General features: G+C 41.1%; 1 protein-coding gene across 3 annotated transcripts in view; it reads left to right on the forward strand.

Annotated features, from left to right (window-relative positions):
• The window catches only part of Gpd2 (glycerol-3-phosphate dehydrogenase 2), a 141,799-nt gene that overhangs the window by 103,734 nt on the left and 15,989 nt on the right, over positions 1 to 22,076 (forward strand). For all 3 annotated transcript variants that reach the window (XM_013112568.3, XM_013112567.3, NM_001281680.1), the window contains 4 exon segments: positions 4,623 to 4,787; positions 5,956 to 6,100; positions 12,844 to 13,037; positions 21,929 to 22,063. In XM_013112568.3, coding sequence (XP_012968022.1) covers positions 4,623 to 4,787; positions 5,956 to 6,100; positions 12,844 to 13,037; positions 21,929 to 22,063 — 639 coding nt within the window.

Raw genomic sequence — 22,076 nt, forward strand, 5'->3', positions numbered from 1 at the left:
GCAATTTGGTGAAGAAATCGCAACAGGTGTTATTTTAATAAATTGTTAAAAGATAGACTTGCTGCCCTAGTTAGTTAGGCACGTCTGTTTATGTATAAGCCTTTACACAGCCAAGGATCATTTAAAAGTATCCTATACTAAAGGGATTATAGAGGGTCATCACATCATCATGGAGTTTTTCCAGCTAATTTACTGCCTTTTTCATATTTAGTTATCCTTCATATTCTTTATATATTCAGTGATTTCTTCCCTTCTCTCCTCCCTCCTTCACTCTCTGCCTCTCCCTACCCTGTCCTTCCCTTCCCTCCTCCTTCCTTTCCCCCTTTCTTTCTCAGCTATTTGTCTTTTAATGTAGTTGCCAGGCTTTAGTTCTGAGATTAGTATTTGTGAAAGAGTTTCTGTGCAAAGCCTGCCATTTAGATGGTTCACCCTAAAATACACATGCTCATGTGTGTTTCTGTTACAAGACTTCTCACTCTTCTGTGGACGAGGCCATTGGGCGTTCAGACAAAATCTACCCCAGCAACCTGTATTCGTTTTGCTGGGTACATTTCACACTCTGTTTTGTACAGGTTCCCCCCCCCTCCTTCTTCGGTGCTTCTGTCCTTCGGGTTGTAAGCTTAGTGTGTGCACATATGTAAAATTTCAAGTGCAAACGAGAACAGAGCAGGAAACAGATTTGCGCAGTTGCCGTCTGGGCCCTTGTATGGGTGCCAAGGTAATGCTGCTGAGTGAAACAGGAGATGTTGCCTGGTTCTCAGGAAATGGCGTGGAAAAAAAAATCTAAACTTCATGAGCAGATCAATTGGGTGGGCATTTCAGGCCATCCCATCCTGGCCTCATGATTGGCAGTGTTGTCAAAACCTTCTTTATCTAGAAATAAATTACAGGACAAACAGAGATACTTTTCAAAATGTCAGGGAACAGAGAGTGGGGTGATTCAGTTGAAAATGTATCACACCTCAAGAAGTGCTCCCTGCAGGCATTGGTGTGTCTGGGGTGAAGGGCAGGTTGAGGTGAATAGAGGAGCTTTGCTTTGAGTGTGGAGAGGAGAGAGATGAAGGAGATGCCTGGACAGTGTTTCCGGCTGGGGATGGGAGCCCCCCCCCCCCCCCCCCGGCTCAGGGAGAAGTCAGTTCCTTGCTCTTTAGCTTTTAGGAGCTGATCAGAGCTATGTCTTCTTCTCCATAGAACAAGGGCAACATGTGGACTAGTTCTTAGGGACACACTCAGAAGCATTGCTCCTTCATTTCCTATTTATTCAACTTGCATAAGTTGGGGTTAAGTTTAGATTTTATGTATTGCTGGCTTTTCTACTGCCCTCAAATGTCTAGCTGTAACTTACTACGGGCTTCTAAAAAATTAACAGAATTTATTAGATATTTGTTTTGTTCTGAGACAGGGAAGGGGGAGCAATAAACGTGGGCCCTCTGCTAGGTTCAGGAGAGTCAGTTCCAGCTGGGCAGGCTGTCTTCTGTCTTCATCATTATATTCCTTTCATTTGTCTCAGTGCTCAGCTCATAAGAAAGGCATGCTAGTTTTCTAAGTAAGAGTTAGCTGTGTCATGGTGGTGTACACCTTTAACCCCAGCACTTGGGAGGCAGAGGCCGTTGGATTCTCTGTGAGACTGGGGCCACCCTGATATACAGAGTGAGTTCCAGGACAGCCAGAGCTACACAGTGAGACTCTGCCTCAGACCCTGCCACCACCCCCCAGAAAATTGGTGGATTAAAATATGGATGAATACAGCATCAGAAAGACTGCGGAAAAGGTGCATGCAAGACATAATGCTGGGCCGAGAGAAAGAGCATACTATTTTCTTTTGATGGGACAGGATAAAGATACAGGAATTGGATCCTGAGAGATGATTTCCTGGAACTTCCAGAATGGTACCCAACCAGAAGGGTAATAAGCATGGAAAAGAAAAGAAGTCTTGGATATCAGTTTGCTGCAGATAATTCCGACAATTCGAGATTATAAGGATAATAGGGGTGGGACTGTGGTGGTCCAGCATTGTATCCTGAAGTGTATTCCATCACTAAATGACGATCCTGAATCAAAGCAGGATCTGGCTAGGGACTGGAGGGCTGTGGAAGATTTGGAGCAATGGGGTGTATTATTTCCACCCTTTCAGCTGCTTTCAGTTGCAGAATATCTACACCTTAAGTTGCTTTGGAATTTAGAAGCTAATTAAGGAGGCATTTCTTGGTGAGCAGGAGCAGCACTTGATGCTTACATTATACCCCAAATGGAAGCAATGATTGGGTAACATACTCTTTGTACTTTAAAATGAAGTAAAGAAAGAAAAATGAATGCTACCAAAATCAGCTCGGACTTGGTGATGACTGTGTTGTTGATTTGCCATGTAAACTCAGGGATGCATTAAAAGTCAGGGACACTTCTCTTAGAGTTTGAAAGAAAACAGCAGGCAAGCAAAGTATAAATCTCAGCAGCTGGAGGGAGGAAGGAGTGAAAAAAAAAACAGTGTCTTTAGGTTGGGTATGAAGGTCAGAGCTGAAAAGGACATTGAAGGAAAAGAAGTCACTTTTTTTTTTTGAGTCAAAAACTCAGACAAACAAGCCTCCAGTAGTGCAGCTGTCTGATCTACTGTGTAGTAACTGGGAAGTTCTGGCTGCCACGGTGCCTTCATCTAGTATTTAAAGCAGTCCATCCACTTGGAACTTTCCATGCTAAGGCAAAAGTGGTTGAGCCAATGGGTTCCCTTGTGACATGTCTATGATGCCAGCAAATGGTTGGCTTTCTTGTGCTACCAAATGCATACCCATGTCAAACAAAAAGTTTGTTGATACATGCTTAAATCTCTCTCTCTCTCTCTCTCTCTCTCTCTCTCTCTCTCTCTCTCTCTCTCTCTCTCTCTCTGTCTCTCTCTCTCTCTCCTCTCTCCCATCTATCTATCTATCTATCTATCTATCTATCTATCTATCTATCTATCTATCTATCTATCTTTTGAGATAGTCTCTATGTAGCCCTGGCCATCCTGGAATTCACTATGTAGAACAGGCTGGCCTCAAACTCACAGAGATCCACCTGCCTGCTGGGTGCTGAGATTAAAGGTGTGTGCCACTATGCTCAGCATTCTTGTCATGTCTTTACCCCAGAGAGAAAGCAACGTATAGTGAGGTGCTATTTCATTTCTTGGGTTGGGTGTATCCATCTAGTTTTGCACAGTTTATTCTGGTTTTAAAGAACTTGCATTAATGAAAGTTGGCTTCTTAAACTTGATTGTTTTAAGTCACTTTAGGGTCTTGCTGAGTTGAAGCCAATACAATCTGCTCGATTTCCAGTTCCCTCCCTCACTGCTGCTGTTACCACTTTTTCTTTAGTCTGTACATTTTTGATACGGTAAATCCAATATAATATTTTAAGGGTAATAAATGACACGATTTTGGATAAAGCCATTTCAAAACAATAAACATTTTGCACGCTGGGCCTTAATGTCTATTCTTCCCTTATAGTGCATGTACTTAGGAGGAGAGTTTTTTCCAGGCTGGTATTCTTCAGGCAGTTTTCAAATAAGATGTTTGTGGGGAGGGGCCGTAGGATCTTCAGTCATCGATTCTCTCTTTATAACTTTGCCCTTTTCCCGGGAACAGATGACTCGTGCAAGGCTCCCAGACTGAATCACAAGGAAGAAACTTTACATAAACCATTTATACTACATGTTTGGTATGCTGGCAGCATAAATCAACAACAATATCCATTACAGTTTCATCCCTGTATCAGTATTATCTTGATAGAACTGATCCCGATGTGTGGGAATTTGAACTCTGATTCAATACATCTAGACCTGGATAATTAATTATTCAGGGCACAGAGAACCTGGCCCTGCAATGTAGAGTAATTCTTCCTGGTCAGCGTTAACTCCACTGGCAATAATAAATAGGAAAAGTCTCCAGTGATGCCAGTATTTTAAAGTGATTAATCATCTCTTCCCCCCTTCTCCTCCCCCTTAGTTTTCTTTAACTAGGATTTTTCAGCAATAAATCTCTAGCAACACAGGTAGGAATTGTTCTGTAATTAAATTTTGCCCTGCTTAATTTCTTACCTTTTATGTGCTATTAAAAAACTTTACATTTTAAGGAGCCCCGATCCAGATTCAAAGCAAGAGAAATCCTTTTATGGAATACTGAGATTCTCTATGGAAAAGAAAGTCTTGATTTTGAATATTAGATAGGCATGCACTCATAAAAATTGTTCATCAACACCAGTTGGGGTGTCAGATATTCCAAGGTTTTGAATTGCTTCGCTTCCATGTTTATGGCTTTTCTGTATTAGAAAAAGTCTGACACATACATATGTTCCCACATGGAGGGAATAATTACTATTTGAGAAACTTTCAGATAATTGATGTCAGCTCTGTAGGAAGGGATGCATCCCATCATTTTAATCTTACACAAAATGCACTTGCCGAAGAAGCAGGTAAATGTCACCCAAGGAACGCCACATGTTTCCAGATGGTGCCCCGTAGAGCTGCCCAGCCATCATGTAGATTCCAGGTGACAGGGACAGATGTGACATATCTGTTGTGACACACTTCTGTGCCACCAGTCCGTGGCTCGGGGTGACTCCTGTCCCTCCCTTTGTGCCTTTCTCTGCTGCAGGACAACACAACGACGCACGGATGAACCTCGCCATCGCCCTCACTGCTGCCAGGTATGGGGCTGCCACAGCCAATTACATGGAGGTGGTAAGCTTGCTCAAGAAGACAGACCCCGAAACGGGGAAAGAGCGTGTGAGTGGTGCCCGGTGCAAGGATGTCCTCACAGGTATGCCAGGGTCCACAAGGGAGGCATTTCTTAGCATTTTGCTGTGCTTGTATAATGACTGAATTAGGATTTTTATGTCACTTTTCTTTTAGTGAAGGCAGCCTTCACTCATATTAATTATATTCTTTATTGTCAACAATGCCTGGTTTAACATGAAAATTTCCCCTTGTGGGACTTGCCAATTTCTCCCTTTTGTGTTAAATAGTACCACTAATGATAAGGATAATAATAAATGTCCATAGAACTCTCACAGCTGTGAATGCATTTCATTTCCCTCAGAGAAACATGTGATTAATAAAATTAAATCAATGTGCCAAGTCTTTGTGCATCACTTAGGTGGCACAGGCGGGGCATTTACACGTCCTTTGAGTCAATCACTTAAGGTTCTCATTCTTGCCACAGTGCTATCATTGGGTAGGCAGCTGAAAAATGGCATCATTTCTTGAGCAAAAGCAACACTTGTGAAATATATTGTTTTCATTGTAATGTAGCTAAGCGTTTGGATTTTTTTTCTATTCGAAAAAAAGTGTAATTTAGTGTCTTTCACTTTCCGTGTGTATGTGTGTGTGCGTGTGCACTCATATGTGCATGTCGTAGCTTAAATGTGGAGGAGGGCTGAGGGCAAGTTTGGAGTCCGTTTTCTCCTTCAACCTTGTAGGTTCTCACGATGATGGAACTGAGGTTGTTGGGCTTGGTGTCAGGTGTCTTAATCCACTGAGCTTGCCAGCCGTTTTTTCATATTCCCCGCGCCCCTCCCCTTACTCCCTTCCTTTCCCCCTCTTTTGCTTTGCTTTTATGTTTTAAGGACAAACCATTTACTCATCCTACTTTCTTTTAGTACTTAGATCAAAGGCAGTTTTTATGGTTTTTGTTTTCCAGTGCTGGGGCTTGATCCCCGCTTTTCAAATACCAGGCAAGAGTTGTATCCCTCCACCTTCCACAATGAAAAGGTGGTTTTGCTTTATTTCCTTTTTAATGTGGACTTATTTGGGGTAAATTTACTCAGATGTGAGCCTTTTGTTTGGCTCAATAACTCTGGGTGTTCATGTCACTTAGTGTGGTTATGCACGCTACTTCACCATAGGTTAAGTTAATAGGTGACTAGTAATCCAGCACCGGCAAGCGGAGAACGAACGGAGTATGTAATTGATGCTGCCTTTCTTCACAGGGCTGGAGTTTGATGTGAGAGCCAAATGTGTTATCAATGCCACCGGGCCTTTCACAGACTCCGTGCGCAAAATGGACGATAACAAAGCTCCTGCCATCTGCCAGCCTAGCGCAGGCGTCCACATTGTGATGCCTGGGTACTACAGGTAACAGCACTCAGTTTGAAAACCATCACGCGTGAAAGAGGCTCACAATACACTACATGTCTTCTATTCCGCTCTTTAAAAATTGATTTGGCCAGGTTGTGGTGACGCATGCCTTTAATCCCAGAACACTGGAGGTGGAGGTAGATCTGGTCTACAAAGTGAGTTCCAGGATAGCCAGGATGGTTACATAGAGACACCCTGTCTGTCTCTTTAGAAAAAAAATTGTTTTTTGAAGTGTTTGCTGTGGTTTATTTAAATTTTTTCATTGTGTGTTTTTATGGGCTATGGCTCTGTTACATGTGGACACTTTCCTCCTTCTTTCATGGGGTATATACATACACAATTTAAGGGATCTTTATGAAAAACTAGAAGCACACGAGAAAAACACATGGTCTTTGTGCTCCCGAGTCTGGTGTAGCTTGTTATGTGATTCCATCTACTCACATTCATCTTCTGTAAACAACATGACTATATCCTTCTTTAGGATGGCAGGAACCCTATTGTGCGTACACATCACTTTACCTCTGCTGCTGGGACACCTATGTTGGTTCCTAAACTCTTGAGAATAGTATGACAGTTACATTGGTATGCAAGCATCTGTCACATGTTGCCTTGAAGTCTTTTTAAATACCCAGGGATGGTATATATAGTTGGGTTATATGGTAGATCTGTTTCTGTTTTTAGCTTTTTCTTCTATCTTTTAATTTTTGCTCACAACCTCCATGCTGATTTTCACAGTGGCTGGACTAATTTACACTCCTTCTAGCAGTGGGTAGGGATCCTCTTTTGTACATATGCCTGCCAGCATTTATTGTTATTTGCTTTCTTAGTAACTGTAATTCTGACTGATGAGTAGTGACAGGGAATTTCTTTTCATACATACATTTATTGGCTATTTGTGTTTCATCTTTTGAGAAGTTTCCATCTCATTGACCCAATCAACTTATTGACTGGCTTGCTTGATTTATTTTTAAGACATTTTATTGCATTGGTGTGTGTGTGTGTGTGTGTGTGTGTGTGTGTGTGTGTGTGTGTGTGCGCGCACGCGCGCACGTACTTGTGGTCATGTGTGGGTTTGCATGCAGGTATGCCATAGCATGTGTGTGGAGGTCAGAGAACAATTTGTGTAAGTCAGTGCTCCACCTTCTACATGGATCCAGGTGTCTAAACTCAAGTCATCAGGCTTGGTAGAGGCACCTTTACCTGCCCCTGGTTTGCTTATTTATGTTTTTTTGAGGTCTTTGTATATTCTAAAAATTAGTATTTTTTCAGATGTACAACTTGTAGCAAGAACTTTCATTCTGCAGACACTCTTCACTTGATTAGCTGTCTCCTTTGCTGTGCAGTTGTTGGCATTATTTACTGAGCAACTGGTGTCCTATTCAGAATGCCCTTGCCTGTGCCTGTATCTTGAAGTATTTTCCTCCCATAGCTTCAGAGTTTCATGTCTTACAATGGATACTTTGACCTATCTGAAGTTGTTTTGTGTAGGTGGATGTCCAGTTTTACCATTTTCACGAGAGACTGTCCTATCTTTGATGTCCATTTTTGTCAGAGATCACATGGCTGGATTTAAGTAGGTTTCTTAAATTCTGTATTCTCTAGTTTTCATTTAAATTACTGTTATTAATTACCATTAATATAGATGGCTCAGAGGTTAAGAGCATTGGCTGCTCTTCCTGAGAACATGAGTTCAATTTCCAGCGATCACATGGTCGCTCACAACCATCCATAATGAGATCTGGTGTCCTCTTCTGGCTTATTGGCATGTATATAGGCAGAACATTGTATACATAATAAAGAAATAAGTCTGTAAGACTGCTAAGAATACAAATCATCTAGTAACTAATAATTTTTCATGAAATGTGAAGTTGTTGATTTTGAAATTATTGAAAAAGATTAGAAAATACTTCAGTTCTATGTTGGAGAAATAAATAAATTGTGCCTTACTTAACACAAGACAGCATTATATACCATTTATTAAAACTATAACTTCAAATAACTTTAGTAGGCTAGAAAAACCACTAATGGTATGGTGTCACTTCAAAATACATCTAAGAAATACATGTATCTACAAATTTTGTGCGTAAAGATCAGAAATATGTTGAGCCCTTTTTTTAAAAAAAATATTTTATAATTTATTGTGTATGCAGTCCTCTGCCTGCATGCCAGCGGAGGGCACCAGATCGGAGGGCACCAGATCTCATTCAAGGTGGTCATGAGCCACCATGTGGTTGCTGGGAACTGAACTCAGGACCTCTGGAAGAACACTCAGTGTTCTTAACTGCTGAGCCATCTCTCCAGCCCCACTGCTGCCCTTTTTTAAACATCATCTATAGCCCAGGCTGGCTTCAAACTCTGGATCCTGCTGCCTCAGTATCTGAGTGCTAGGATTGCAGTCTTTCTGTTCAGTAGCCCTTGTGGAGCTTATGTTTTTTTCACTGTTGGCTCACTCACCCACCGAGGTTCTTAGGCTAATTGTGACACTTACGTCTTTTGAAGCAAACCTTATTTTCTGAACCCTAGGTTCCCCATTTTTGGAAAAGGAATCGCCATGCTCTTGTAGAGTGATTACATAAGGAGAGGAAGTCACTAACTATATTGGCGTTGAACTTCCTGTGTTGGTTGCTACCTTCCCTTCCTCTCAGCATGGGCCTCTCTCTGATGAAGCTACTGTGAACTTATGGTTATGTATTGCCACAGCACATAACTTGCTCAAAGTTTGGCAAAGATCCGTTTTGAGACAGCATCTAATCTGTTGTCCAGAATGACCTCAAATCCCTACATTCCTCTTGACTCAGCCTCCTAAGAATTGGGATTACAGGCATCAGTTGCCACACTCAGCTCATGTTTGATTAGTGTAGAAACTTGGTGACTTTAGTAGCCTTAGCTTTTTTTTTTTTTTTTTTTTTTTGAGTGTAGGCTAGTAGGTAAAGAGTTAAGCTTGTATGCCCTCTTTCTTTTTGGGTCATTTGCAGAGGTGTCCTTATAGAATAGTAAAATTTGATATAATCCTAACTAATATTCTGTAGGGTAGCTGTGCTTGCGGAGCTGCTGTTGGGGCCAGCCGAGCAGCCCCAGGTTCATACCTGAGAGGGGGCGTGTGAACTAAAGAAAGGCTAGCTATAGACCCTAAAGGAAAGACAGAATACAATCAGGAGGGCAGATTCAGTTAATACTGAATTGCCACGAGTTAATTTTTCACCACTCTTGTATACCTTAATCAAAAGGGGAAACATGGTAATCATGTACGTGGAACAAACAGACTTTCTTCCTCATTTCTCCAAGGATTCAATAACCACACCTTAGATTCGACTTTTCCATACCTGGCCTTGAGGGTCAGGAGTAACCACACCTCAGACCAGGTCTGTTGTTCTTTAGAATAAGACACCCAAGGCCAAGATCAAACATGATACTGTAGCCACCTCTTTGGCTTATAGGTCTTATTACTTACCCAGGACGGGTTTTGAACTCTTTGCCCTGGAGCCAAGATGGAGTGCAGCTGTCTTATGGGTAACAACAACATTCCACATGTGGTTACTATTATTTTTTAGAGATGTGTTTTCTTTTGTCTGGATTGGTGTTTGCCTGCATTTACGTCTCTCTGCACCATATGTGTGCTTACATCTTGTGGAGTCCAGAAGGTGTTGGATTCCCTGGCCTTGAACTTACTGATGGATTTGGGATGTCGTGTGGGTACTAGGAATCAAGCCTGGGTTCCCTTGAAGAGTAGTCAGTGGTTTTAACCACTGGGCAATCTCCCCAGCCCTAGTGCTTTTGTTTTCATGATTTCAGTTATGTGTATGTGTGTGTGTGTCGGTGTGGCTTTTATGTGTGTGTGCATGAGTGCAGGTGTCTGCAGAAGCCAAAGGAATTAGAACCCCTGGAGGTGGAGCTACAGGTTGTGAGCCCCACAGCGAAGCTTCTTGGATAGAATTCTGGTTTTCTGGTCCAGTGCTAAGTGTTCCTAACCACTGAGCCATCTCTCCAGCTTCAGAAGACTCATCCTAACTTCAGAAAACCCAGTATACAGAAATCATTTTTGTAAATTTACTCCTAAAATCCAATCTAGAATTGTTTTCAGAATTGTGGTTTCTTCCAAAAGCGACACTAGCACTCCAATTGACTGCAGTCCGTAAATGTAATCACCTCTCCCTTCCAGCCAGCATTTTACCACTGACAAGAGGTCAATCTTTTTTTCCTGTAATGTGTGTACATACCGTTAGCTCTAACACTGATTGCTAAGTGGTTAACAATAAATTGATTTCAGTTTAACTAAGGGTTCTTCAGGAAAGCAATGGTCTGCATGAGAAAAATGTTCATTACCTTTAATCCTAGACACACACATAAATTAGCGAGCTTCCCCTGCCGATGCCAAATGAATCATACAGACTGAAAAGAGCTGTGCACCTCTCCCGTTGTACTGACTGTCACCAGCGCTGACTCTTTAGGGTGACCTTGCAGAACTAATCCTTCATAAGAAAACAAACTTCTCCTCAAGGGAGACTATGAATTAGGCAATTTAGAACTGATGAAAGACAATTCCAAGTGGATTCTTAAAATTTTATACCGTTTGTTGGTAGTTCTGTCTTCCCTCTGTGCTTGTTAATTTTATGCTTGACACATATGTCTTCACTTAAGCAGCCAATTCTCTGCAGGTTCCAGGTACGTGTCGCCTGGTAACTGTCACCTTCACCCTTTAAATGGCTTTTATTGCAGTGGAAGTTTCGGAGGGTCTCAGTAGTTGCACTTTTCTGGCTATACTTCCTACCTAAGTCACTCAGATTTAGAATCTTATGCTTAGCTTATCATCTGTATTACTTGAAAGCTGTCATGAGTTTTCCGGTCTATGAGATGGTTGTATATAAGTTATGTCAACATGAAATGTCTGAAGTTTCTTAAATGTTTTGTTTCAACAAAAAGCCATTTATCAAACCAAATCTTGGAATTTGAAGTTAGTGTCCAACCTAAAGTGACTGGTGGTTTTAAAAATTCGAATAGGGCATCAATTTGGAGCTTTTGTGCCCAAATTTTATAAGACATGAGATTGACTAGGAATTGTAGTTTCAAAGACAAATGTGACTTGATTCTTTTTAGAGATGAAAAAAATGTTAGACACTGTTTGTCAGCATGACAGAGTGAAATTCACTTCCCCTCTAGGACCCCGGATGATGGTGGGAACCTTAGGGAAAGGCTAGATTTGAATGAGCACTGTAATTCCCTGAGCTCTTTGAATTTAGTGCACAGAGCTTTGCAGGGCCAGCAACCTTGCAGAGAACGTCTGGTCTTCCTTGTAGTTTATGTAAAGAAGAGGCACTAATGAAGTTGATCAAGGATTTCTGTTTTATGTAAAATATTTTTGGTTTCCTTTTAAACAGTAATTGTTAGCCCCTTATCTCCTTACCTATTTGAATACATTTTTGAAATGGTTGAAGGGTATAATAAACATAAGAAGTCTGCTGCATGTTCTTTAAACATATTTGTGCAAGAGGGATTTCTTGAAAATTGCTTAAACCAAATATGATTGTTTCTTGCCTAAGGAATTGCTTTGCAGAACATACCTTTAGCACCTTTAGCAATATAGCTCTCCGTGAGAATTCAATCAAATGTGACAGCTACGTAAAAACTTCTGTTACTTTATTTGAATATGACACTTTTCCAGGTCCTTTCCACTCCTTTAACAAAATACATAGTCTTGAAAGTGTACATTCAAACAATAGTTTTTAGGTAGAAATCAAAGGATTTTACTTTTGTAATTAATTTTTTATGTGGGGGAATATTTTGTGTGCTTGTATGTCTATGCATGTTGTTGCCCAAGGAGGAGTTATATAAGGTTATGAGCTCCCACATAGGTGCTGGGAATGAACCCTGGTCATCTGAAAGAGGGTCTAGTTCCCTTAACTGCTGAGCCATCTCTCCAGCCCCTTCTATGAGTTTTATTAATGCTTGTTTGCAGTTGCTCATTCTTTCAAGGGTGTTTGTGATTTTGCTTTTAAATTGTACAGTATGTGTTAGTGAAAGTTCTTGGCTAAGATTTAGAAATACTTTTTGCATCAGTGTGTGAGGGGCTTGTTTTTCACTTTAATTATTGACGTAATACATTAGTTTGAAGGATTCTCATTGCTAACCATCCGTCTCCATTTGGCCCATCTGATAACATTGCTATTTAGCAAATAAACAAAAGCAAACAAAAGGCCAACCTCTTCTCTTCTTTGTGAGCTTGTTGTGTCACTTTGAAATAAGATAAGAAATCTCATATTTGACAAAGTGGCACAAGTTCATCTGATTGAACAACGGACTTCATGATTCCATTTTAGTTTCTAGAAAGTTTGGTTTTACTTTCTTATATACTTCTCAGGTTTTCTGAGGCTTGTGCAAAATGTCAAATGTCCCAGGAAAATACTCTTCATAGGCTCCAAGAAAGGTTGAAGAGTCATCGTTAATTGGCCATAATAAAAGAAATTATAGGCGTTTATTCCACTGACATTATCTAATGTGAATGGTCCAAAGTATAAAAACCAAAACAACTGAAAGACAAGTAATTAACCTTGCATTGTTAGAACAGGGGGGTTGTAGGATAATCTTATCACATTTTCTCAGTTCCTTATATTTTACCATTTTAAAAATTTTAGGAATTTCTATGGATTCGGGTAGAACAACAAAATAGTAGCTCATACCTTTCTTATTTTGCTTTTTGAACATTAATGCCAAACAGAAAAGAAATAAGTTTCTTTTTACTCCAGCCCTGAGAGCATGGGACTTCTTGATCCTGCGACCAGTGATGGGAGAGTTATTTTCTTCTTGCCTTGGGAGAATATGACTATTGCTGGCACTACTGACTCGCCAACAAAAATCACACACCATCCTATTCCTTCGGAAGAAGACATTAACTTCATCTTGAACGAAGTGCGGAACTACCTGAGCTGTGATGTCGAAGGTAACAAATATTCCTGCAGTGTTTCTTCCCTCTTTGTTATCTACCAGACTTTTCCAGGTCTCTCTTGCCTTCAGCTTCAAACATCACCACACCTTATATACTATAACGCTTAACTTTTTTCTCCCCTCCCCTCTCCTCCTCTCCCATCCCCTCTCCTTCTTTCTCCTCTCTTCCTCTCACCTCCCCTCTCCTCCTTTCTCTCCCCCCTCCTCCTTTCCCCTCCTCCTCCATCAATCACTAATTTTAAAAAATGTTCTACAGGCTTGCCTATAGCTCAGTCTTATGGGAGCAGTTTCTCATTTGAGATTCCCTTCTCTCAGATGACTCTAGCTTGTGTCAAGTTGACATAAAACCAGCTAGCACACCTAGATCACTATGCACCCCTCTTTCAATTTTATTTCTGGATATTGCCTAGTTTTATACCTGTGCCTTCCCCTACTCCCATCATTGTGTAGTTCAGGCATGCCTTGAACTCATAGCAATTCTCCTCTCCCAGTCTCGCTGTGGAGTTCTAGGAGTATGCTTTCAGGCCTGGCTCATTTGTGTCATTTCGTGCTTAGACAGATGGAAGTGACCCATAGTGACCCTTAAATGGCCTCTTTGTTTGTATCTAAACCCCCCCTTTCCATGTATTCTGTGGTCTAATGACTGTATAATTTATCCGTACCAAGTTAGGTCATATACATTTAAGCCCTTGTCCCTTTGTTTTAATGATGACTTCTTCTGAGCTGTCCTTTCTACCATTAACCACATCTTGGCATAAATATTTATATTTCAGAAGTCACCTGTCTTTTGGGGCAGTGGTCATACTGCTAGCATACCATGATCCTATGTTCCAGCACTAGTACAAGCTGCGTTCTTGAAGCTCCCCATGGGAAGGGTGTTCTCATCTACAAAACTTGTTAGCTAATTGACATTTTACTACTCATGATTGTTTTGAGCAAAAGTAAGTTAGTTAGCTATTGGTGGTTTCAGGGATATTATTTTACAATTTAATAAATAGTTCTCTTTGATTGCAGATATTACAGCAATGGTGGGTTTCCTGACTAGTTTGTAGTTTTCTGTAATGTTCAGTAGTTGATTGCATTAAATAGTTGTCAAATCAAAAGGGCCATGTTATATGTATCCATATTGCCAGGACTACTGGGGGGCTTGCTTTTCCCTCAGACCTTCCCTCCTTGTATTACAAGGGCCAAACTGGCCAGGTTCACTTTGGTGGCTATACCTGTGGTAATGGCACCTCAAGGTATATATAGTGTGCTTGAGTGAGTCTTTTTCACACTTAGTTTTGGGAGGGAAAAGGTATCTCGGCTCAGTATGCATTCCACAGGCTACGTTGAAACATAAGCATATTGACCCAATGAATTTTTCTTACTTAGTGTGTTTTCTGCTTTGTCAACAAAGCAGATTTTAGCGACCATCTTCTTCCATGCTGTGTATATGTGTGTGTCTTGTTTTATTTCTCTCCAGGACATGAGCAGAAGGACTTACCTCTTTCTCACCTTCTACACTTGTTAAGAGTAGGGTTACAGATGGCTCTAAGACTGTGGGACCAAAGCATAGAATGAATTCAAAAGTGGAGATGTGTATGGGCACTTTCTTAGGCCTTCTCATGTAAATGCAGTAAGGATTGTGTGGCCAGGCTGGATGTGCTAGAGACAGCGGTGGGTCCTGGAAAGCCACTGTGTACAGGATGAATGTGAAAATTTGCTCCTGATAGGAGCTCTGATGTGTAACAGAGGTGGTGGCACTTTCACTCTGCCAATAAATAGAAGACTTGGCCATTCCTGCTTGGTTTCTAGGGTCCTCTTCAAATCCCTTATCCTGTGGTTATCAGGAAAGAGAAATTAACAAAGACTACTTCTTAGTTCTAATGTTTACAAAAGTGGGTGAATACTACTGAGCAGCTTTTCTCTTGGTGGCGTGGGGTCCATCTTGATGAGACTATGTGTCCATTAGGTATAGTATCCAAGAGGTGACAGCTCTGTCAGCTGTGTGCAACTTAGCTGCTTAAATATTTCTTCATAGTTTCTTTGCATTCTCATTTCTAGCTGACTGAACTCTGAATATTTGAGGAATTCCACTTAGATTTGATAAAGAGGAGCAGTTAGCCAAAGCTCTTTGTATCTTACGGTGAAGACTTTCATAGTCGTGGGCTTTCTCTAGGTATTTGGTGGAATCCAGTAGCCTCCTATGTACTAATGAAATGTGAAAGAAGCAAGCATTGTCACTCTCCAGTCACTTTTTTAAATGTTTACCTCTTTGGCTGTCTTTCACAGCTCCAGGTCATTGAGTATTGTATGCTTTTAGAAACACTGCTAGTCAAGCATGCTGTCAGTATTTCCCTCATTGCTTCTGAGCGATGTGATTCCTGCAGTAGTTGAAGCTCAGAGACGGTGTCTTTTTTTTTTTTCCTCATAGGTTGGCAGTATTGGGCCATGATGAGTCTTAATTATATCTGGCTCTGATACGACCATCTAAACACTGTACAGTACTTTGGTTAGTGGTTCTGGATTATATACTCTGATACTGGGACAAGTACAGAGTGGATTAAGTTTCTTTGTTCATTTCAAGGAAACTGACAGAAACTTTTAGGATGGTGTGTTTGTGTGTGTGCACGTGCGCACGTGCGCACGCACATGCACACATGCGGTTGTGCACAAGTATGGACGGCAAAGGACCACTTGGTTAAGTTCGCTCTCCCTATTTCCCTTTCTGTGGGTTGCAGGGACCGGACTCAGATTCCCTGGTTTGCACAGCAATTGCCTTTATCCTCTGGACCATGTTGGTAGCCAAGAGCTACAGTTTTAAAATGTTTTGCATTCATTGAAGTTGATTTAATCACTTGAAAAGTTTTTAGTAAGTGGATAAGTAAGTTCCGATAACAGTTTCTGAGTCTCCTCAAATGGCTCTATCCTTAAGGGAGAGAGGGAGAAGAAAAGTGTCAAATCCCAACACTCGGGGCTGCTCACAGTGGCTGCTCACAGCAGCTGCTGCAGGATGCCTGGGAACACTTCTGCAGAGCATTTCGCCTGTGGGGAATGAGCCCATGTCTTCTTTTACAATTTAGAAAGCTTTCCATTCACAGGCTGAAATTTCTAGATTACTTGTTTGTTCTCTGTTGAAATGGGTAATTGATAGTTCTACAGTTGGTGTTGAGTTAGGAAGAAAAATGATCTTTTGAAAAATGTATCATTAAGTTACCGCGTGCAGAGGTTAATCAGAGGGATGGTGTGGTGGGGACCGAGCTACAACTGCAGTGGACTGTGAGAGACAGAAGACTGCTGGGTGCGCAGTGTTCAGGGTGCTTCTCCAGGCAGTCTCTGCACTTGCACATGGGCTTGCACATGTGCAATTAGTAGTGTTTATAGATTGCCTGTTATTCAATTAACAGCCGAGCTGGCCATATCAACTCACTGCAGACCTGCCTTTTCCCTGCCAGAGATTGTACTCGGGTTATCAACTTACACAGGCTTGGCTGTCTTCCAGCTGTTTAATTAGAGTGTCACGCGCCTTGCTTTTTCTAGTTTCATTAGTTTATAAATGTAATATGGTATCTTATTTCTGTGATTAACACTTCATTCCGGCAGGTTAAACATGGTGGTAGAGAGGTATTGATTTCTGACACTGTTTCCCTGTATTCATTTAGATATTTTCACATGGTTCTTTCCGATGTTTTTGAAAGTGGCAAGCATGAGAAAAAAACACCCCGAAATGCACACCTAAATAACGAATGCCATATAGAATCACATGTTTAGGCTTAATTGTCACTCCCTGTGGCCTTCATTTTCCACTAATTTTAAAACAAACACTTGTCTTGCCAAGGATATAAAAGGAAAAGATTAATTATAATCTGCAACAGTCACATTGAGTTGTTTTTTCAAAGACTGTGATAAGTTCTGATCACCTTTACTATTTCTATTTTATTCTTCAGATTGTAAACTGCACCAAGTGATTTATTGAAGACATACTAGAAATGAATTTACTAGGGTTTCACTATGTAGCACTGACTGTCCTGGAACTTGCATATAGACCAGGCTGATTTCCATTTCAGAGACCTGCCTGCTTCTGTCTCCTGAGTGTTGGGTTTAAAAGAGTACACCACTGCTCCCAGTTATTTATTCATTATATTTTGGCTAGAGTCTCATTTTGTAGCTCAGGCTAGCCTTGAACTCAAAGTCGTTCTGTCTCAACCTCCCAAGTACAGGGTTTCTATTCTTGAGACACCACTCTAGGCTGCTCAGAACCATTCAGTATTCCAAAAAATATAACTATACATGGCCTTTCACTTGGCACAACATTTAGAATGCTGAGAGGTCTTAGAATTTCCACTGCTAACGACAAGTAAGAGACAAAAGAGTTAATGGAGTCTTGCTTTTAGCAGTGTGAGGGGGGTGAGGCTCAGTTCCAAGACACAAAAGCACCAATTTGCTATTTTTCCACAGATTTTCCTGTGAACACTAAGTAGTTTGTGGTCACTACCTAATCTGGGCTACAAATGTGTATAATAGTATGAGTTTCAGAATTATAATTTGAGAGAAAGTGTCTTAGAGTTTCTGTTGCTGTATAGAGACACCAGTGTTTTGTCTGGGTAGCTCTGGCTGTCCTGGAACTGTCTCTGTTGACTAGGCTGGTCTGAAACTCATAGAGACTCATCTGCCACTTCCTCCCAAGGGCTGGGATTAAAGGTGTGCACCACCGCTGCTCTGCTCAAAAGTAAACATTCAATTGGGACTTGCTTACAGTTTCAGAGGTTTAGTCCATTATCGTCATGGTGGTTGGCATGCAGGCAGGCAGATGTGACACTGGAGAAGGACGCTGAGAGTTCTACATCTTGATCCACTGGGAGCAGAAGCAACTGAGTGTCACACTGACCACGGCTTGAGCAAAGCCACACCTCCTAATAGTGCCCCTTTCTTTGGGGACCATTTTATTTCAAACCACCATAGAGTTGCGTATAAATATTTTTCATTTCTGATTTCATGAGGTTAGTAAGAAAGGGGGATTGTTTTGATTGAAAACTAAGGATCATGAAGGCTAGTAGCATTAGGTGTGAAAGCACATTTTTTTTTGAGCAAAGCAAGCTACTCAAATGTCAGTGGGTGGCTGTGCTTTAGAGATGAGGGCAAGGTGGTCATGATATGTATGACTAGCCATCTTGGTGATCTAATGGGATCAGCCTGCCTGTGTTCTAGGGAGCTTTTAGGGACATGTATATTAAGCTATTTAGGTTAAATGCAATTTCATTTCTTCGGTTGTCTAAATCACATTTCCAAGGGTTAGTTGCTGCCTGCTGCTACAGTTGGCTAGTGCATTGGACAGCGCCAATAGTAGACTTTCCCCACACTGCAAAAGCAGTCTGTGGAACTGTCCTGCTCATAGGAGTCTAGATTATTTAAATATTATAGAGAAGGAAATGCTCAGTTTAATGGAGTTACTGAATTGAGGGAGGAGTTTACAACTCATAAAGCAGGAATTCAGATATAAGAAGGCCGAAGAAGGCTTCCCTCCTGGTTATAGCATGGCTACAAAGTTTAGGGAAAATGAGAAGACAAGATGGTGACTTGTTATCCCTACTGTTCGTCATCTCCTTCTTGGGTAAACTTTAATTTGGGTTTGTTTCACAACTGTACAAGGTTTACATGCTGGTTAAATAGATCATCAAGGGAGAAGTCTGTCAGCCTCAGTTGCCATTTCATTTCCTTGAAAGTTAGAATTAATGTTTCTATGTTTGGTTGTTCTGTTCTCCCTGGACAGAGCATACAGCTGCAGCTGTGGGCTTGAGCCATTATTGCTGAGTCTGAGTGGTAGTGGGCTATAGACTACAAACTTTTTGAGCAAATAACATTTTGAGTAATGCATAGAAATCATTGTGTGAAGTATGGGAGGCTGTGGGCAGATAGAGGATAGGTAGGTAAGTAGGTGGGTAGGTAGGTAAATAAGTAGATAGTGGATAGATAGACAGATAGACAGACAGACAGATACATAGAAGACTTGACCTTCCTCTGGCTTAGTAATGTGAAAGTCCTATAGACCATACAGAATACTTCATATTTTAAGTAAAATTTTATTATCCTTAAAATGTATCATTCTGAATAATTTATTTTCAATATCCATTTGATAAATTTTCCTTGTTTTTTTAATCTATATTATCTCCTTTTTTTGCTTTGATTGTATTTTTTGAGAATTTTATACATGAGTATAATAGGTTGCATTATTCCACACCATTGCCCCTTGAATGCCTGTGTACCTCACCCATCCCCTCTCAAAATGATGGCATGTGAGGGATAAAAGTTTCAAGCTAATTCATCCATGATGTACAAACAGTGTGGCTACCTAAACAAGACCTGAGGAGAAACAAAACCAACAGGCATGCTAAAGTGGGAGGGAAAAATCTTACAGGGCTCTATCCCTAGACAAAGATCTACAGGAACCTAAGCAATGCTGAGAATGGGAGATTTAGTCTTCCCCAGGGATGAGCCTCCTAACTGGTTACCTAATAACAGGTAGTGAGTCATAAAAATCATACGCACACGAGCAAATACTAAGTGGACTCAGCAGGGTGTGTATGTGTGTGTGTGTGTGTGTGTGTGTGTGTGTGTGTGTGTGTGTAACAATTACAATTAAAGAAAGAGAACCTTTGGATTTGAGAGGGGGTGGGGGCATGGGAAGGGATGCAGGGAGGAAAGAAAAGAGGAAATGATGTAATTATATTTTAACTAACAAAATAAAAATAATTAAAATAATTTCAAGCTAAAAAACACAAATGCTAAGATACCAAGTGTAAAGAACTCTCCTGGCTGTGAACTCTTTCCAAGGACCAGTCCCAGGAGTAAGGATGGAGATGAGACTAGTCTGTTCACTGTTTTACTCCACGATCCTTCATGAGTGAACTCCTTGAGGACAGTACAATTTTGGATATGTGTTGTTTGTTGTCCATTAGAGTGAAAAAGGTAAAGTCTTGGCCACTTTGCATATGCTTCACATTTATTCTGGAAACTCTTAACTTTCCCGAAAATGCTTCAGAAATTAGTCGTGGTGCTTCAAGATTTTAAACCAGATTCCTGATCAGTGTGGCGACCAAAGGAATTCCACAGACATGGGAGGGACTGTACACTGACCACAGTGACAGTGGAGGGAGGGGCTATGCACTGACCACAGACATTGGAGGTGGGTTGGTTGCTTTATTTTTGACTCTGAGGACTGTGTAAACTCTAATGGAAATGGTGGTAATTCTCCTCTTAGGTATTTTATAAAGGTTAAAGCACTTCATACTATGTATGCTGAAAAATTTTAAGACTTATAGAACTCTGTGAAGGTGGGTCACCCCTATGCCACAGAAATCTCAGGATCATATCTATTCAAGAAAATACATGTCTGAGAGAGGCTGAAGTGATAATCAGAGAGGGGCATGGGTGACCTATACCATCTGCATATGGTTGTATAGCTTGTGGGACTCCTACCAGTGGGGGTGCTTTTTTTTTTTGCCAGCCTTGGGAACCCTTTTCCTCCTACTAGGTTGCCTTGTTCAGCCTGCTCTTTTGTGAAGGGAAACAGAGGAGTGGATCTGGGGAAGAGGCGAGATGGGCGGGGGACTTGGAGGAGAGGAGGGAGGGGAAACTGTAGTAGGGACGTAATATATGAGAGAAGAATAATTAAAATAAAAAAAAGGACTCTGGGGCCAGAGTACTAGCAAAAGGTCTCATGAGACCTGTTGTTGACCAGACTGAAGCAGAAGTCTTCCACAGTAGCTCATTATGTTCTTGCTTCCCTTGCTGCAGTATAACTCTTGGATGTACATCCCCTCTTTCAGATTATAGTAATTTTAAGACTAGCCCTTAATCAACTCCATTAAAATATGGTAGGTTTACTTTAGTTGAATTAATCTTTACCAGAAAGCTAATTTGCATCTGAAGCAGGATCTACATAGCTGCTGTTGGCCTGAAATTTAATATATAGTCTAGGCCGACCTCTAAATTGTGGTAATCCTCTTGCCTTAGTTTCCTGAGTAAGGAATACAGGTGTTCCTGCCCTGATGGTAGTCACCACTGACTAGTAAGTATCCCTCACTCATTGTTAGATCAATAACAAATGCTTTTTATATGAATTCTTGGTATCAGTAATAGTAATTTTCCAGAGATAAGGAAGACTAATTTTATAGCATCTTGAATATTGAGAGAGCTTTCATACCTTTCAAGTATTACATAGCTACTGGGAGGAGCCAGTATGCCCATCTCTGCATCAGTTACAGAGGTTAGGGTTGAGAAAAGAATAGAGAATAGAAATTGTCAGCAGTTGAGGGACACCTCAGTTTGAGGAATAAAGCCAGAAAGAACCAAGTTTGATGCTGGAACATCATAAGAAGATGTTTGTCTGGGACAAGCTAGTTACTCGTGATAGTTGGTTAAGGAGAATCCCCTGTGCTTTGGGGATCTGTAAGGTGAAATTAGAGGACTAGAACTAGTAACTGTCTTTCACAGAGTTGGGCCTGCTACAGCCGTTCATGAGTGAGTGCATTGCAGAGAGAACACATCAGGCTGCAGGGTTCCATAATGAAGATCTTGGTAATTCCTGAGGAGAGAGCCAGGTTTCTTCTAGAAGGAAATGTAACATTTTATGAATGTCTTACTTTCTATTGATGGTAATCTTTTTTTCCCCATTGAGGTTGGTGACACCAGCTTCTGCGGCTTATTCTTTGCCACCTTTGTTTGTGATCTTCAGGTCCTTTGCTCCCTCAAGCAAATTATCTTTGTGTCTCAGAATTCCTTCCCTCATAATTAGTTGTTGCACTTCACGTTACTTTCTCTGATCTCACCTGTGGCTCTAAACTCCTGCTGGGTGCTTTCCTGTGCATTCATACTTTGGTTGAAATATTTTTTTATTTTTACCAGTGAGAAGAGGGGATGTCCTAGCAGCATGGAGCGGTATTCGTCCCCTTGTTATCGACCCCAAGTCTGCAGACACTCAGTCTATCTCCCGAAATCATGTTGTTGATGTCAGTGAGAGTGGCCTCATCACAATAGCAGGTATAGTGGGATG

The sequence above is a fragment of the Mesocricetus auratus genome, unplaced genomic scaffold, assembly GCF_017639785.1.
Source record: "Mesocricetus auratus isolate SY011 unplaced genomic scaffold, BCM_Maur_2.0 Super-Scaffold_100004, whole genome shotgun sequence".
NCBI classification, from domain to species: domain Eukaryota; kingdom Metazoa; phylum Chordata; class Mammalia; order Rodentia; family Cricetidae; genus Mesocricetus; species Mesocricetus auratus.